The 14,368-nt window shown below is 37.8% G+C and overlaps 2 protein-coding genes across 3 annotated transcripts; both read left to right on the top strand.

The window, feature by feature from the left end:
• Positions 1 to 290: 290 nt before the first annotated feature.
• On the top strand, positions 291 to 3,466 carry LOC104103994 (12-oxophytodienoate reductase 1-like). 2 transcript variants are annotated; one of them, XM_009611975.4, is made up of 5 exons: positions 291 to 525; positions 1,127 to 1,267; positions 1,352 to 1,482; positions 1,600 to 1,776; positions 2,568 to 3,466. In XM_009611975.4, the coding sequence occupies exons 1-5, from the start codon at positions 431 to 433 to the stop codon at positions 3,158 to 3,160; spliced, it is 1,137 nt and encodes a 378-aa protein (XP_009610270.1). In that variant the 5' UTR covers positions 291 to 430; the 3' UTR covers positions 3,161 to 3,466. The 2 variants fall into 2 exon arrangements, with proteins under 2 accessions (XP_009610270.1, XP_009610272.1); XM_009611977.4 differs by having other exon boundaries at positions 524 to 640.
• A 730-nt stretch (positions 3,467 to 4,196) lies between these two features.
• On the top strand, positions 4,197 to 4,730 carry LOC138907332 (uncharacterized). The gene has a single exon (XM_070197928.1). The coding sequence runs from the start codon at positions 4,197 to 4,199 to the stop codon at positions 4,728 to 4,730; it is 534 nt and encodes a 177-aa protein (XP_070054029.1).
• Positions 4,731 to 14,368: the final 9,638 nt, after the last annotated feature.

Raw genomic sequence — 14,368 nt, 5'->3', positions numbered from 1 at the left:
CAAGAACAAAAATAACAAAATCATTCCCCTTCTATATCTTGTCTTTATTGCTTGTTCAATATTATTATATTTATCTCTTATTTTATGGAGTAACACATCACTGCTTGCGTTGGTAGATAGCATTATTGGTTCGTACACCAGTCAAAGCGACATACTCACGAATCAAGAGTCACGTGAGAAAATGAGAAGTAGGCATTCAAACATGAATGTAGGCACAAAACCAAATAACATGCATATTCCTTGTGGGAAAACGATGCTTCCTTTTTGGGGCGGCTGAGATGGAGAAACCGAAACCCCAGCTGCTATGTGGACCATTTACACTCGTTACTTTTCTGCTTTGCTATACATATCAATAGCTGATTAGAGAGACATACAAGTTCTTTTTGATAAAGCAAGAAAGTACTGTGACAAAAAGCAAGAAAAGCCCAAAATGGAAAACAATGCTGCTGAATTTCCTGATGGCAAACAACAACACATTCCTCTACTGACCCCTTATAAAATGGGAATTTTTCAGTTATCCCATAGGTATTCTTCCTCAGATCCATTTCACATTTTCTTTTTCAAAACTGCTGTGATTATGCTTTTCTTGAGCAGGGTCTATATACTACCTTCCCAAACTTCACATGTGCGATTACACTGGGTATATGTTGTTTGACATTTGATGTTTGATTCTTCCTGTTTATTCAAATTTGATCTTGGTGGTTACCTTTCTTAAAATGTTCGGTTTGCCCTTTTGTTTTTTCTTTCTTATTTTCATTCCTATGATTTCTGATTTGTGCAAAGTATAAGTAAAAACAATTTCTCAAATATACATCTTTTTTCTTTACTTTTTTTTAGTGATGAGTTTTATATTTGCTTAGCTGATATTCCCAACTAATTCAAGTTCTTGATGACCTAATGGAAAATACATGCGGTTGCAGTTTTGTCTTCCAGCCATCATCTAAATCTTCAAGGGAATTGAAATTTACTGTGTCACTATTGATAATTGAGTTAACTATGTAATCCTTATTTGCAAGGGCAATTATTTTTGAGCATTGAGTTTTGACCATCCTATTATTGCATAGCCCTATGAATTTGATGAATAAAGATGCAAACTGGTTCTTATTGCACTCTTAATGTTTTTCAGGGTTGTATTGGCGCCATTGACGAGGCAGAGATCTTATGGCAATGTTCCTCAGCCACATGCTATCCTTTATTACTCTCAACGAACCACAAAAGGTGGTCTTCTAATAGCAGAGGCCACAGGAGTTTCTGACACTGCCCAAGGGTAACTTTAGTTCCCACAATTTTCCAAGTTAATAATTGCAGTTTACTCCTCCTTCTAAATACTGCTATATGCTTATTGATAAAGGTATCCACAAACACCTGGTATATGGACAAAGGAGCAAGTTGAGGCCTGGAAACCAATTGTTAATGCAGTCCATGCCAAAGGAGGAGTCTTCTTTTGCCAAATTTGGCATGTAGGGAGAGTTTCCCACAAAGGCAATTGACTTTGCTACCATAATTTTAATCATTTTTATCAAATTATTTGAAGCTTTGAGATAACTGTCTCACTAAATGTAAACTTCTGTGCTTCTTAACTTGACTCTTTTTGTTCAGATTTTCAGCCCAATGGACAGGCTCCTATCTCCTGCACAGACAAGCCATTAACACCTCAAATTCGTGCCAATGGTGTGGATGTTGCACAATTTACACCACCACGGCGTCTGACGACAGATGAAATTCCTCAGATTGTTAATGATTTTCGGCTTGCTGCTAGAAATGCCATTGAAGCTGGTAAGACTTTCTTGTCAAGTTTCCTGCTTTAATGGAAAGCTGCTTCAGTCTGAAATTCTAGACTAGAAAATCATTGTTACATATTTTGCTATATGTGTAAGATGAATAGTATTTTGAAAGAAAAGACGACAAAAGAAACAAAGTCAGTAAGTGGTAAAATGGATACCGAGTTCCCAAGAATTAGAAGTATATGCATAAGCTGAGCTGAATGTGTCACTATTTGAATAATTCAGGACTCATATGATGCTTCTTATAATGTTTATCTCAATCATTTGGCAAACTTGATAGTATAGGATAACCTTTTAGTATGTACTATGTAAGAAGAGGTTAACTTGTTTTTCAAATAAGCATATTTGTTTTATGTTGTGTATATATTGAGTGTGCTTCCCCATCTTTCAGCTGGAGCAACTGCCGGATCTGAACAGTGGGTTAAAACTTAGGCTGTAAGCAATATAACAGAGAAATAAGGAAAATTTTGAACTGACTGCAACATAATGCGTGTGAATAGTGTGACACGTGCCGTCTAAGTGGCATTAATGAGTCACTTTTCAGTTATCTCCACTATGGTTTACTAGGAATCAAGAAAAGAAATTTAGATATAGACCTTTCAAGGAAATTTCAAATCTTGCAGAACATTTTCGGATATAGGTGCTTTGTTAGATTGATTACATGGTGAGTTGATTAGTAGTGATGTATAATCCTTGCTTTGAATATCTGTCCATGTGCTGTCACGTCAGTATTGCCGTCAAATTAACACCCTCCCTCAAGCTAACTTCACTTAATGTTTGTAGGATTTGATGGGGTTGAGATCCATGGAGCTCATGGCTATCTAATCGACCAGTTTATGAAAGACCAAGTCAATGATCGAACGGACCATTATGGAGGGTCTTTAGAGAACCGTTGTAGATTTGCACTCGAAATAGTTGAAGCAGTTGTAAACGAGATAGGAGCTGACAGAGTTGGAATAAGGCTTTCCCCATTTGCAAGCTACATGGAATCAGGAGACTCAAACCCGGGCGCTTTGGGACTTTACATGGCTGAATCCTTAAATAAGTATGGCATTGCTTACAGCCACATGGTTGAGCCGAGGATGAAAACAGTTGGAGAGAAAACTGAATGTCCTGAAAGCCTTGTGCCCATGAGGAAGGCATTTAAAGGTACTTTTATGGTAGCTGGTGGTTATGATAGAGGAGATGGAAACGAAGCTGTGGTTGAAGACCGAGCTGATGTTGTTGCGTATGGACGTCTATTCTTAGCCAATCCAGATTTACCAACGCGATTTGAACTCGATGCATCTCTCAATAAGTATAACAGAGAAACATTCTATACATCTGATCCTGTTGTTGGTTATACTGACTATCCATTTCTTGAAATCACAGCATGATGCCAAGGAAGAATTATATTGGATACCCTTTTCTTGGATGTAGGGGGAGAGGGGATTGCCATATACTTCAAATGTCTCACGAAAGAAGTAATCTATTGATAAAGATCACTAGCATTTTCTGCACTTATATTAAGTATGTCTTTTTTTTTAATTGATTTATTGTTTTACTGATAATAGTCATGCTCCTCATACTAGAAGCCCCTTTGATGCATAAATCCATTGCCTACCTTATCTGTCACTTTGAGTAACTTCTTAGTTGTAATAAAGGCTTTTTGTGAAAAATTTAAAGTTGGATCTCTTCTCGTATCTTTAAATTTTAAGAGAAAATTATTTTAAGAAATTGTCTGTATTATGCACCCCAATGGTGTAGCCTAGTCGTCTATAAAGTGGCAGGAGAATAATGAGGCCTTAGGGTTCATATTCCAATGGAGGCAAAAGAAAAATCCGGTGATTTCACTCCATCTGCCTAAACCTTGGGGAGCAAAGTTAATCTGATAATATGTTATTGGAAAGTAGTAGGTACCAGGTGAAATAGTTTCGGTGTGCTGTGTACACAATCTGGCACGGACACTATCGTCAAAAACAACCAAACAAAAAAATGTCTCTATCCATAACTCAAGTAGCAGAATGTGACCGGCTTATAGAATAGTATACAATCTTCCCGGCAAGCCTGACCTATTAATAGGAATTTCATTAAAGTTTCTCCTAAACTTGGGATTAACTCTACCTCGTAATCCTATTACTCCAATAGCATCCAAAGTTTCTCCTAAAGAAGGCTTTGCTAGCATGGGACAGGATATGCTACCCTAGAATTGCAGGAGGATTTAATATTTTGGATATTACAACTTGGAACAAAGGTGCAATAAGCAAGCTATTATGGAACCTTTGTAAGAAGGCAGATAAATTATGGGTGAGGTGGATTCACCGTTATTATGGGAAGAACAGGAACATCTTTGAAGATGTGCCTAAGCAGGCTTCTTGGATTGTTCAGAAGATACTGAAGGCCACCAAATACTTTGATGGGGCAGGTTACACGATGGCAGAGGTGCAGAATATGGAGCGTTTCTCCACTACGCATTTCTACATAAAGCTAAGAGATGAGTTCCAAAAAGTGATATGGAGGAAACTAGTGTGTAACAACATAGGTCTACCTAGATGGATCTTTACTCTAAGAATGGCTGCACATGGGAGGCTCTATACTAGAGATAGGTTGTTCCAGTTGGGGGTGACTACAAACCAAGTATGTCCTCTGTGTGATCAAGATGATGAGTACATATCACATTTGTTTTTCATATGTGGGGTGTCTGCAACAATATGGAAGAAGCTGCTCATGTGGTTAGGAATCAGAAGACCTCCAATGAACTGGGAGGATGAGCTACAATGGGCTACACTAAATGCTAGGGGTAGGAGCCCTAAAGCTGAAGTTTTCAGAATAATGCTAGCTGCTGTAGTATACCATGTGTGGAGGAAAAGGAACTATAGAGTTTTTCGGGGCACAAAGCAAAATACTGAGATTCTAATTAGGCAGATTATCCAGGAGATCCATTACAGAGGTGCCATAAAAATATAAATTGCAAAGTGGTTTGAGGGGTTCAATTGTTATCCACAGTAGTTTGGTTTTGGAGTAGTTTTTGTTTGTTTGGCTTGTTGCTTATTTTGAGCTATGACTGACTGTTGGGACATGATGTCCAACAAGCAGTTTTTTTGTGTACTGTACATATATTTCAATTGGTAATAAAGTTAATTAGTTATCAAATAAATAGCATTCTAGCATATTTTAAACCAATCAATCCCCTATTCTATCTGCAGAGGTGTACCTTCCTGATCATGTTCGTATCATATCAATCTCGAAAACAACGTAAACATATTGGTCTCTACAACATCAAACATAAAGATATTGGTCCACGCACCAGGGTGGATCTATGGCTTTACGTGAATTCAGTAGCTTTTACTCATATCCCTGATGGGAAAGAATACCATGCACATGTAAAAGAAAGAAAGAAAAGTCAAAGAAAGAAGACAAAAGAAGTATAAAACAGAGAGTTAAAGCAAATTATATGTTTGTCTGCAAAGGAAAAAAAGTAGTATGAAGTAGAATGTTAGACGGAAGAATTCATCTTCGAATTCTTTTCTTATTTCTCTATTTATATCAATAAAGTTATTCTCTATGTGGCCGTGGAGTAGACAAAAATTGCCGAACAACATAAATCTTGTCTTGTCCTATCTTATACAATTTATTGCTTTTCTGCTTTAAATATTTTTCCCTTCTATTAGCCTAACACGTTTTCCAACAACTAATATTAGACCACAACCAGTGCAATTCTGGTAGAAAAGTACGGTATTGGTGCAGTTTACTATTCATAAGAATAGTGCGACACTATTGCTCATTAATACTAACACTATTCACAATAGTGCAACACTATTATTCATCAATAATGAGTATTGTCTACCTTATACGGCTGGAACATTTTTCCTATACATTAGTACTATTCGTGATTACTATTCACAGACACTATTCATATAAAAAAAATTGTGAAGAAACGGCATCGGAAGAAGGGAATGTTAAGATTGATAAGTTCAATGACAAAGATTTTGGATTCTGAAAAATGCAGAGAGAAGATTATTTGTACCATAAGAAATTACACTTACCTATGATCGGGGGTAAAACCAAAGAATATGGCCAAAACAGATTGGGATATATTAGATTGCCAAGCTCTTGGTGTGATTCGTTTGATGCTAACACAAAATGTGGCATTCAACATCATTAACGGGAAGACTACTGCATGACTGATGAAGGCATTATCAAATATATACGAGAAGCCATCTGCTTCAAATAAAGTCTATTTGATGTGCCGATTGTTCAACTTGAAGATGACAGAAGATGGATCTGTTACGGAACATATCAATGAGTTTAATCTTATATTAACTCAGTTGAGTTTTATTAATATAACATTTGATGACGAAGTCAGGGCATTGATTTTACTATCATCTCTACCGGAGAGTTGGTCTTCAACAGTAACTGCAGTTAGCAGTTTATCGGGAAGTACCAAACTCAAATTAGATGATATCAGAGACTTGGTTCTAAGTGAAAATATTTGCCGGAGAAAATCAAGTGATTCCCTAGGATCTACTTTTAATACCGAAGGTAGGGGGAGAAGTAGCCTAAGAGGACAAAGTCATGGTCATTGCAGATCAAAGTCAAGGAGAAGAGGGCAATCCAAAAATCACAAAGACATTACTTGTTGGAATTACGATAAAAAGGGTACTACAGTAGTCAGTTTAGAGAGCCAAAGAAGAAGAACAATAATCAATACAAGGATGATAATTCAACAAATGCAATCGCTGAACAAGTCAGTGATGTACTAATTTATTGTACAGATAGTCTAGTCGAATCTTAGATTATGGACTCAGGTGCATCATTTCACTCTACCTCATGCAAAGAATTATTGCATAATTATATTGCTGGAAAATTCGAGAAGGTTTATCTAGCAGACGGCGAACCTCTGGATATTGTCGGGAAAGGTGAAGTTCACATAAAGACTTTACAAGGAACGCTATAGAAATTGTAAAATCTCCGACATGTTCCTGGCTTCAAGAAAAATCTGATACTCATGGGTCAGATTGACAATAAAGGATACATAATAGTATTCGGTAACAGATCGTGGAAAATAACCAAAGGAAATTTGGTTGTGGCATGAGGCTCTAGAAAGCAACATTGTATGCAAATGCAATACAAAGAGATACTATAGCAACAGTTGACCATGGTCGTGATACACCATTGCGGTACCGGAGGCTCGGGCATATGAGTGAAAAGGGAATAAAGTTGTTGGTATCCAAAAATAAGTTGTCAAACCTCAAGCATGTTAAATTAGGTTTGTGCGAAGATTGCATTTACGGAAAACAAAAGAGAGTTAGTTTCTCAAAGACGGGAAGGACACTAAAGAAAGAGAAGCCGGAACTAATGCATACGGATGTGTGGGCACCAACTCCTGTAACATTTTTGGGAGACTCATGCTATTATGTCACATTCATTGATGATTCCATGAGAAAGGTATAGGTTTATTTTCTGAAAAATAAATCTGATGTGTTTGTCACCTTTAAAATATAGAAAACTGAAATTGAAAATCAAACAAGCCTAAAGTTAAAATGTCTGAAGTCTGACAATGGAGGAAAGTACGATAGTCAAGTCCTGTTTTGAGAATGGGATCCGAATGATCAAGACAGCTTCTGGAATACCAAAACAAAATGTTGTTGCTGAAAGGATGAACATAACCCTAAATAAACGAGCCAGAAGTATGAGAATACATTTTGGATTGTCGAAGTATATTTGGGTCGAGGTTGTTCATATGTCAACTTATCTCATAAATAAGGCACCATTTGTACCACTGAATTTTGAAATTCCTGAGGAGGTATGGACAGGAAAGGAGGTAACTCTCTCATATTTGAAAATCTTTGGTTGTGTTGCTTATGTGCATGTAAACTCCAATGATAGAGATAAGCTTGATCCTAAAGCCAAGAAATACTTCTTTATTGGCTATGGTGATGATAATTTTGGTTGTCGATTTTGGGATGCTCAGAATAGAAAGATCATACGACACAAGAACGTCACATTCAATGAAAATACGATGTACAACATAAACAGACAGAAATTCAAAATAGTTGTGTTGGAAGAAATATCAGAAAATGAAGTGACTAGAGAGATTATAACTGATTCGGAGATTGAATATGCAAAACCAAGAGTTGAATCTGGATCAGAATCAGAATCAGAATCTGTAACAAGCCGTCCGGTCGTTTTGAGTATTGTAGATCTGTTCCCCCATTTATTGTTTATTCTATGTTCGTTTGTTGTTATATGACTTGCCGGAGTGGTTGGTTTAGTTCCGAGGATGTTTCGGAATGAATTGGGACACTTAGTCCCAAGGTTGGAAGCCTAAGTTGAAAAAGTTGACCGGATATTGACTTATGAGTAAATGACTCCGGAATGGAGTTTTTATGATTGCGATAGCTTCGTATGGTTATTTTGGAATTAGGAGTGTGTTCGGATATTGATTTGGAGGTATGTAGGTCGTTTTAACTTGAATTGGCGAAAGTTGAGAAGTTTGACCGAGATGTGTTTCAGCATTGATTTTAGAAGTTGGAAGTTCAATAGTTCATTAGGCTTGAATTGGGGTGCGATTTATGTTTTCAATGTTGTTTGATGTGATTTCAGGCCTTGACTAAGTTCGTACGATATTTTAGGATATGTTAGTATGTTTGGATGGGGTCCCGGGGTCCTCGAGTGTGATTTAGATCATGTTCGACTCATTTTTAGACTTGTTGGACTGTCGTTTTGTCTGGTTCTAATTTTCTTATATATGATCGCAAGTGAAGGTCCGCGATCGCGAAGGGTTGTTTGGGTGACAGGTGAAGTTTGTCTACACGTTCGTGAGAATTGGTCTGTGATTGCGAAGCTTGGGGAGTTAGTTCTACGCGAACACATGAGAGTTGCCGCATTCGCGAAGAAGGAAGAGGAGGCCTAGGATGTCAGACGCGTTGTTCTACGCGGTCGCATGTGTGTGTGTCCGCAATCGCGTTGAGGGCAGCCTTTTTTTTTCTTCGCGATCGCGTAGAGGAGAAACTAGGCAGACTATTTAATTTCAAAAATGAGGGTTAGAGTATTATTTCACATTTGGACTTAGGGAGCTCGGCTAGGGGCGATTGTTGAAGAGATTTTCAAGGAGTTGATTGGGGTAAGTGATTCTAACTCGGATTTTAATATTATACATGAATCCATCATTGTTTATACCATTTAATTAGTGTTTTGGGTTGGAAAAATTTGGAGAAACTTCATAAGCTATATTTTGGGGATTTGAAAACCAATTTGAGGTCGGAATTGGATGATTTTGGTATGGTTAGACTCGTTATTGAATGGGTGTTCAGATTTTGTGAATTTTGTCGGGTTCTGAGACATGGGACCATGGTTGACTTTTTGACTTTGGTTAAAGAACTTAGCTTTATCGTATGAAATCGATTCTTATAGCTTGTATTGATTGTATTAAGTTGCTTGTGGCTAGATTCGGGTCGTTCGGAGGCCGATTCGCCAGGCAAGGGCTTGTTGGAGTTGTGATTTACGTGGTTTGAGGTAAGTAACACTTCTGAACTTGATACTAAGGGTATGAATCCTTGAAATATGTGTTATGTGATTGGTGTTGAGGTGATACACATGCTAGGTGACGGGCATGTGGGCGTGTACCGTGGTAATTGTAACTCAATTGATTTTATATTTCATATATTGATCAAGATTTCAAATACCGTTACAAAAGAGGATCGGACCCTTATATATAGGTACATAATTATAACGGTTTTCCCACTTAATTTTCGCTTGTTAATGGCATTAATTGCCTTGATTTTCTGTTACCATATATAATTGTAACGACAACATTAATGACTGAAAATTCCCCGTAACCATAATCAATGTCGATTTCCCTTCCTAATTTATAAAAGATTCATGTATCTTCCCTCTTTACAGTCTTTATCCATTCCGTTCCTATTTCTTCTTTTTCAGCTGGCAGGACCAGTATCTTTTCTAGAGAAACATCGAGGGTGTTTCTATCACGCCTTCTTTAATTCGCTTGATTGGAAGTGCCACTTGTCACCTTGATAGTTGTCCACATGTCATCCCTTTTTTACACCAATACAGATAGTCCCCCCACTTTCTGAATATTTGGAAAGTGGTAAGTATTTATGGTAGGAATTCCTAGCCGCCTTTCCCGAGTAACATAATGTCTTGTTCATAACCGATGTGACATACATCATATCTATCTAATGCTTAAGACACGTGTCTCATTGTAATTCGTTCTGCGGTTTTCAATGCCTTTTTTAGGTTTTTCTGAGGCTGCATTAGTCACGAAGTGACGATTCCATGATGAAAGTTCATAATGACCAACTCTGATGACAGTTGCTTTCCCCTATAAATACCTCATCTCACTCAATTTTGAAAGTCTCCTTTCTTCTTCCTTGCATTATCTTCCTAACTTTTCTTGTATTTCTTCATCTTTTTCCCGTATTTCCTCCATTAAAAATGTCTTCACGTTCTCAAAATCCTTCTTCATCATCAGACCCACGTAAAGTAGTGATCGTTGATGAACTTCCTTTTTCTACTACCCCTACCAGGAGTAGGAGAGGTGGCAGACTCTATATTTTAGGTTCACTATCCACTCGTAGTTATACTCCTCAAAGTAGTACCGCTAAGCCATCTTCTTCTAGGGCTAGAACTCCCTTAACTCCCAGATCTTCTTCTAGAGGAAAAGATCAAAACGAACCCATGCGATAACCTACAGTTTCTGAGATTTTCCCCTAAGAGTTTTCTTTTGTATCAGATCGTGAAGCTATGAAAAAATAAGTTTCTTTCATAGCTTCTCTTAAACCTGTTGATCATTACCCTAGCTTGATTACCCCAGACCTTCTTTCCTTAGTTCGATGTGAATGCCATTGGAAACCTAATTTTCCAGTGATGACTCCTAGTTCTAACCAAAGAATCGCCTCTTACCATGCTGGTTATTCCTTTGTTTACAATCTATCCTTTTACTTTAGGGTTTAATCCTCACATTGATCCCGTGATTATTGAGTTCTGCCGCTACTTTAATGTTTGCCTTGGTCAAATAGGTCCCATCATATAGAGGGTAGTTGTTTGCCTTCGCTACTTGTTGGGTTTAGTTTTTGCCCCTTTTACCTCCCGTCACTTGCTTCACTTATATTCTCCAAAACTGTTTCGTGAAGGTGTCTTTTCCCTCGTGGCTAGAAGCAAAAGGGTTTTAGTTAGCCCCGAGGATAATCGTGACCGTGGCTGGTATGCTCGATTTGTTGCTGCCCCCACTTGCGGGTTAGTGGGTGATGAAAACATGCCCTTCCCTGAAAAGTGGAACTTTGCACGTAAGTGTTTTTTTCTTCTATTTCCTTACTTTTCTTGATGTTTTGATTTTCTTTACATGAGTGTATGTTCATTTTTCAGTAACCATGGAATTTTTTGAATAAATTCCTGACTTTCATATTTGGGTAGAAAAATGTTGACCGTTGCTCCCATGGATAAGAGATCCTGGAAATTTCTTTCACAAAAATTTGGATGGAAAGTGAAGACTCACAGTAAATTTTTATTCCTTTGGTTCCCCCTTTCTTTGTTTGTTCCTTCCTTTTAATGCATATACCTTTTCCCTTTTTTTAGGGTTTGCCATTCGTGGCATCAGCCCCGCTTCTGTTCCTTCTGCGAGGCTTTTTGTAAGCTCAACAAGAACAAATTTAAAGTGTATCTTCCTCCAAGAGGAAGAACATTGAAGCCCGCAAATCTAAAGATGAAGAGGATACTGAGGACAATTCCCTAGTGAGGAAACCATGAGTCAGAAAGCACGTGGTTTTATATGCTGAAGCCCATGTCTCTCAAGATCCCCCTTTAAGTTCAATTCCTTTTAGTCTTATTGATAAGGTAGAGAATGTCCATTTGGACATCTCTGATGAAGATGCTGGTAATTTGGTAACCCCCCTCCCTCCTCAAGTCCCATTGACAGGTTCTTTGCCCAAGGTTTTGAGGGTGAAGAAGAATTTAGTCCTGTCTCAGAAGAGCCGCCACTCGCCTCTCTTCTGATGACATCAGTTTCTCCCGCTGTTAATCCCCATATTTCTCCGCCTACAGTCATTCCAGTAGGTTCCCCCACTAGTACTTCTCATGAAGAAGTTGAGCCTTCTAGCGGTATGAAGAAAGTTCTAATTGAAGTCCCCGATAGTGGGAATCTTTTGAAGAAGTCTAGATGAGTTGCGATATGGTTAAAACCATTGCTTGGTCCCGTCGAAAGGAAAAGGCTAGAGTCACACAGTTCTTTGACCCTGATGAATGACAACATCCATTCTTCACTCAAGGTATATCTTTACTCTTTTACCTTCCTCTCCTTCTTTTGATGTTCATAACTCCCCTTCTCTTGTCTTTTTATAGATCAATTTGACAGGTATGGAGTTATGAGAAGAATTTCTTGGACAAATCAGCAGGTGATTGAGTTGCGCACCGAGGCTGATAATTGGAAAGAGCAATTCGAAGGACTTCAACTAGAGAAAGATGATCTTGTTGAGGAGAAATGAGCTTTAGAACAACAACTGAGGATGATCACCGTCGAACTAGCAATTTTAAAAGCTTCCTCCAATCAAGTTGAAAAAGACAAGGACATATTGGAATCCTACTTCGCCGAATAACACTCCAAGGCAACTGAAGAAATAAGAAGCTTGAAAGAGCTTCTTAACCAAAAAGAGATATATGCGGGTTATCTAGTACAAATGCTCACCTAGGATCAAGAAGACATTCGTGCCTCAACAGACAAGATTCAGTTCTTTGAGAGTTCTCTTACTCCTTTAAAGGCATCTTATGAAGCCCCTGAAGTAGAAAAAGAAGGGTTCAAAGCTGAAATTGAGCAATGGGAGAAGGATTATGAGGCCCTTGAAGACAAGTTAACACTTGTTGTTAGTTGGGCTTTATTTAACACTCGTTTTGAGACTCTAACTGAAGCTAGCCATGACGGTTTTGACTTTAACGCTGAGATTGCAAAATCTAAAGAGATTAAACAGACTCAGCAGCGTCAAAGATTTTCAACACCTGAGGATGTAGGTTCCAAAGGTGATGGTGATGGAGTTACTCCTGGTGAAGCTGATGCTCAACCCTCCCCCCCCCCCCCTTTGGGGTGATGATATAAATATATCTTTGTTGCATATTATGTTTTCTGCTCTTTGAGTTTTTGAGCTTATACTTACATTAAAAATGCTTTAGTAGATCGCATCTTCAATATGCACGAGTTTTTTTTTTATAACAGAGGGCCCTTTTATATTAACAACACTAAAGAAGATGATGTCTTATCTACATATTGGTGAAAAGATATGAAATATAAAGTAATTTGAAGAAGTTTTATTTTTGAACTTTCAAATAAATAAGTTTGTACAACATTTTCATAACTGCTTTCTTTGTAGCAGGTTTACAAATACGGGTGTATTTTCCTGTGATTAAACTTATGGCCTTAAACTAGAAGCTCGTAGGAGTATTTTATACTTTCTACTTCCCATCCTTTCCGCGAGCTTGAATGCCTTTGAAATTTTTTCTTCAAGGTTTTAATTCTGGCTGAATTATGCTCTTGTGGTATACAACTTCTTTCCTTGTGTATCCTTCTATATGCATAGTATCCCCAGTGTTAGAGCATTGGAGCATGAGATCTCAAACACTGGATCAGCTCCTTACTTTTGGTCCTTTTCCTGAAAAAAGAAATACATACGGGACTTGGAGGTAAACTTTTAGATGTTGAATGCATAACCCTTTTGCCATAAGAAATGTTGTAACCTAGACCGAAAATAATTAAGTATTTTGCATGTTTTTCTGGTCTAATATCATCATTTGGTACGAGCCAGTTTGTTTCCTATAATCTAACATGGTTAGTAAAATTTAAATGAACAAAATAAAATTAAACTTGCAAGATACTTGACCGTAGGTATTAACCTCTTTTAGAAGTAATACTTCTTCAAATGGATTGTATTCCAATGTGATGGAAATACCTTGCCGTCCATGGTTTCCAATTTGTATGCTCCTTTTCCAGCAATGCCTCTTAACTCTATATGGGTCTTCCCAGTTTGGACTCAACTTTCCTGCATTCAGCGCTTTTGTTGACCGAAAACCCTTTTTGAGGACAAGTCCCCAATTTTGAAGTACCTTAGGTTTGCCTTCATGTTATAATATCGTTCAATCATCTGCTTTTGAGCAGCCATCCAAATTAATGTTGCTTCTCTCCTTTCTTCCGTCAAATCCAAATTTACTCATAACTCCTCTTCATTTATTGCCTCATTAGTATGTGTATATCTCGTGCTTGGTTCGCCTATCTCCACTGGAATTAGAGCTTTTGTTCCATACACAAGCAAAAATGAGGTTTCTCTCGTGCTAGTCTTTGCCGTTGTTCGATAATCCCATAACACACCTGGTAATACTTCTGGCCATTTGCCTTTTGACTCTTCCAATTGCTTTTTTATGTTATTGATGATAACCTTATTTGTCGACTCAGCTTTCCCGTTAGCCATTAAGTCGTAAGTTGCAGAAGGTATCCCTTTAATCTGCCAGCTTTGGAAAAAGTCAGTAACTTTCACACCTATGAATTGCGGCCCATTATCATAAATGATTTCCTTTGGGACTCCAAATCGACATATTATATTTCT

The sequence above is a fragment of the Nicotiana tomentosiformis genome, chromosome 3, assembly GCF_000390325.3.
Source record: "Nicotiana tomentosiformis chromosome 3, ASM39032v3, whole genome shotgun sequence".
NCBI classification, from domain to species: Eukaryota; Viridiplantae; Streptophyta; class Magnoliopsida; order Solanales; family Solanaceae; genus Nicotiana; species Nicotiana tomentosiformis.
This window is presented reverse-complemented; position numbering and strand designations above follow the sequence as displayed.

Coding starts and splice junctions, on each gene's coding strand:
- LOC138907332 (XM_070197928.1), top strand. CDS start 4,197: ATGGCAGAGGTGCAGAATATGGAGCGTTTCTCCACTACGCATTTCTAC.
- LOC104103994 (XM_009611975.4), top strand. CDS start 431: ATGGAAAACAATGCTGCTGAATTTCCTGATGGCAAACAACAACACATT. Junction 526..1,126: donor ATTTTTCAGTTATCCCATAG/GTATTCTTCCTC, acceptor AATGTTTTTCAG/GGTTGTATTGGCGCCATTGA. Junction 1,268..1,351: donor GTTTCTGACACTGCCCAAGG/GTAACTTTAGTT, acceptor TTATTGATAAAG/GTATCCACAAACACCTGGTA.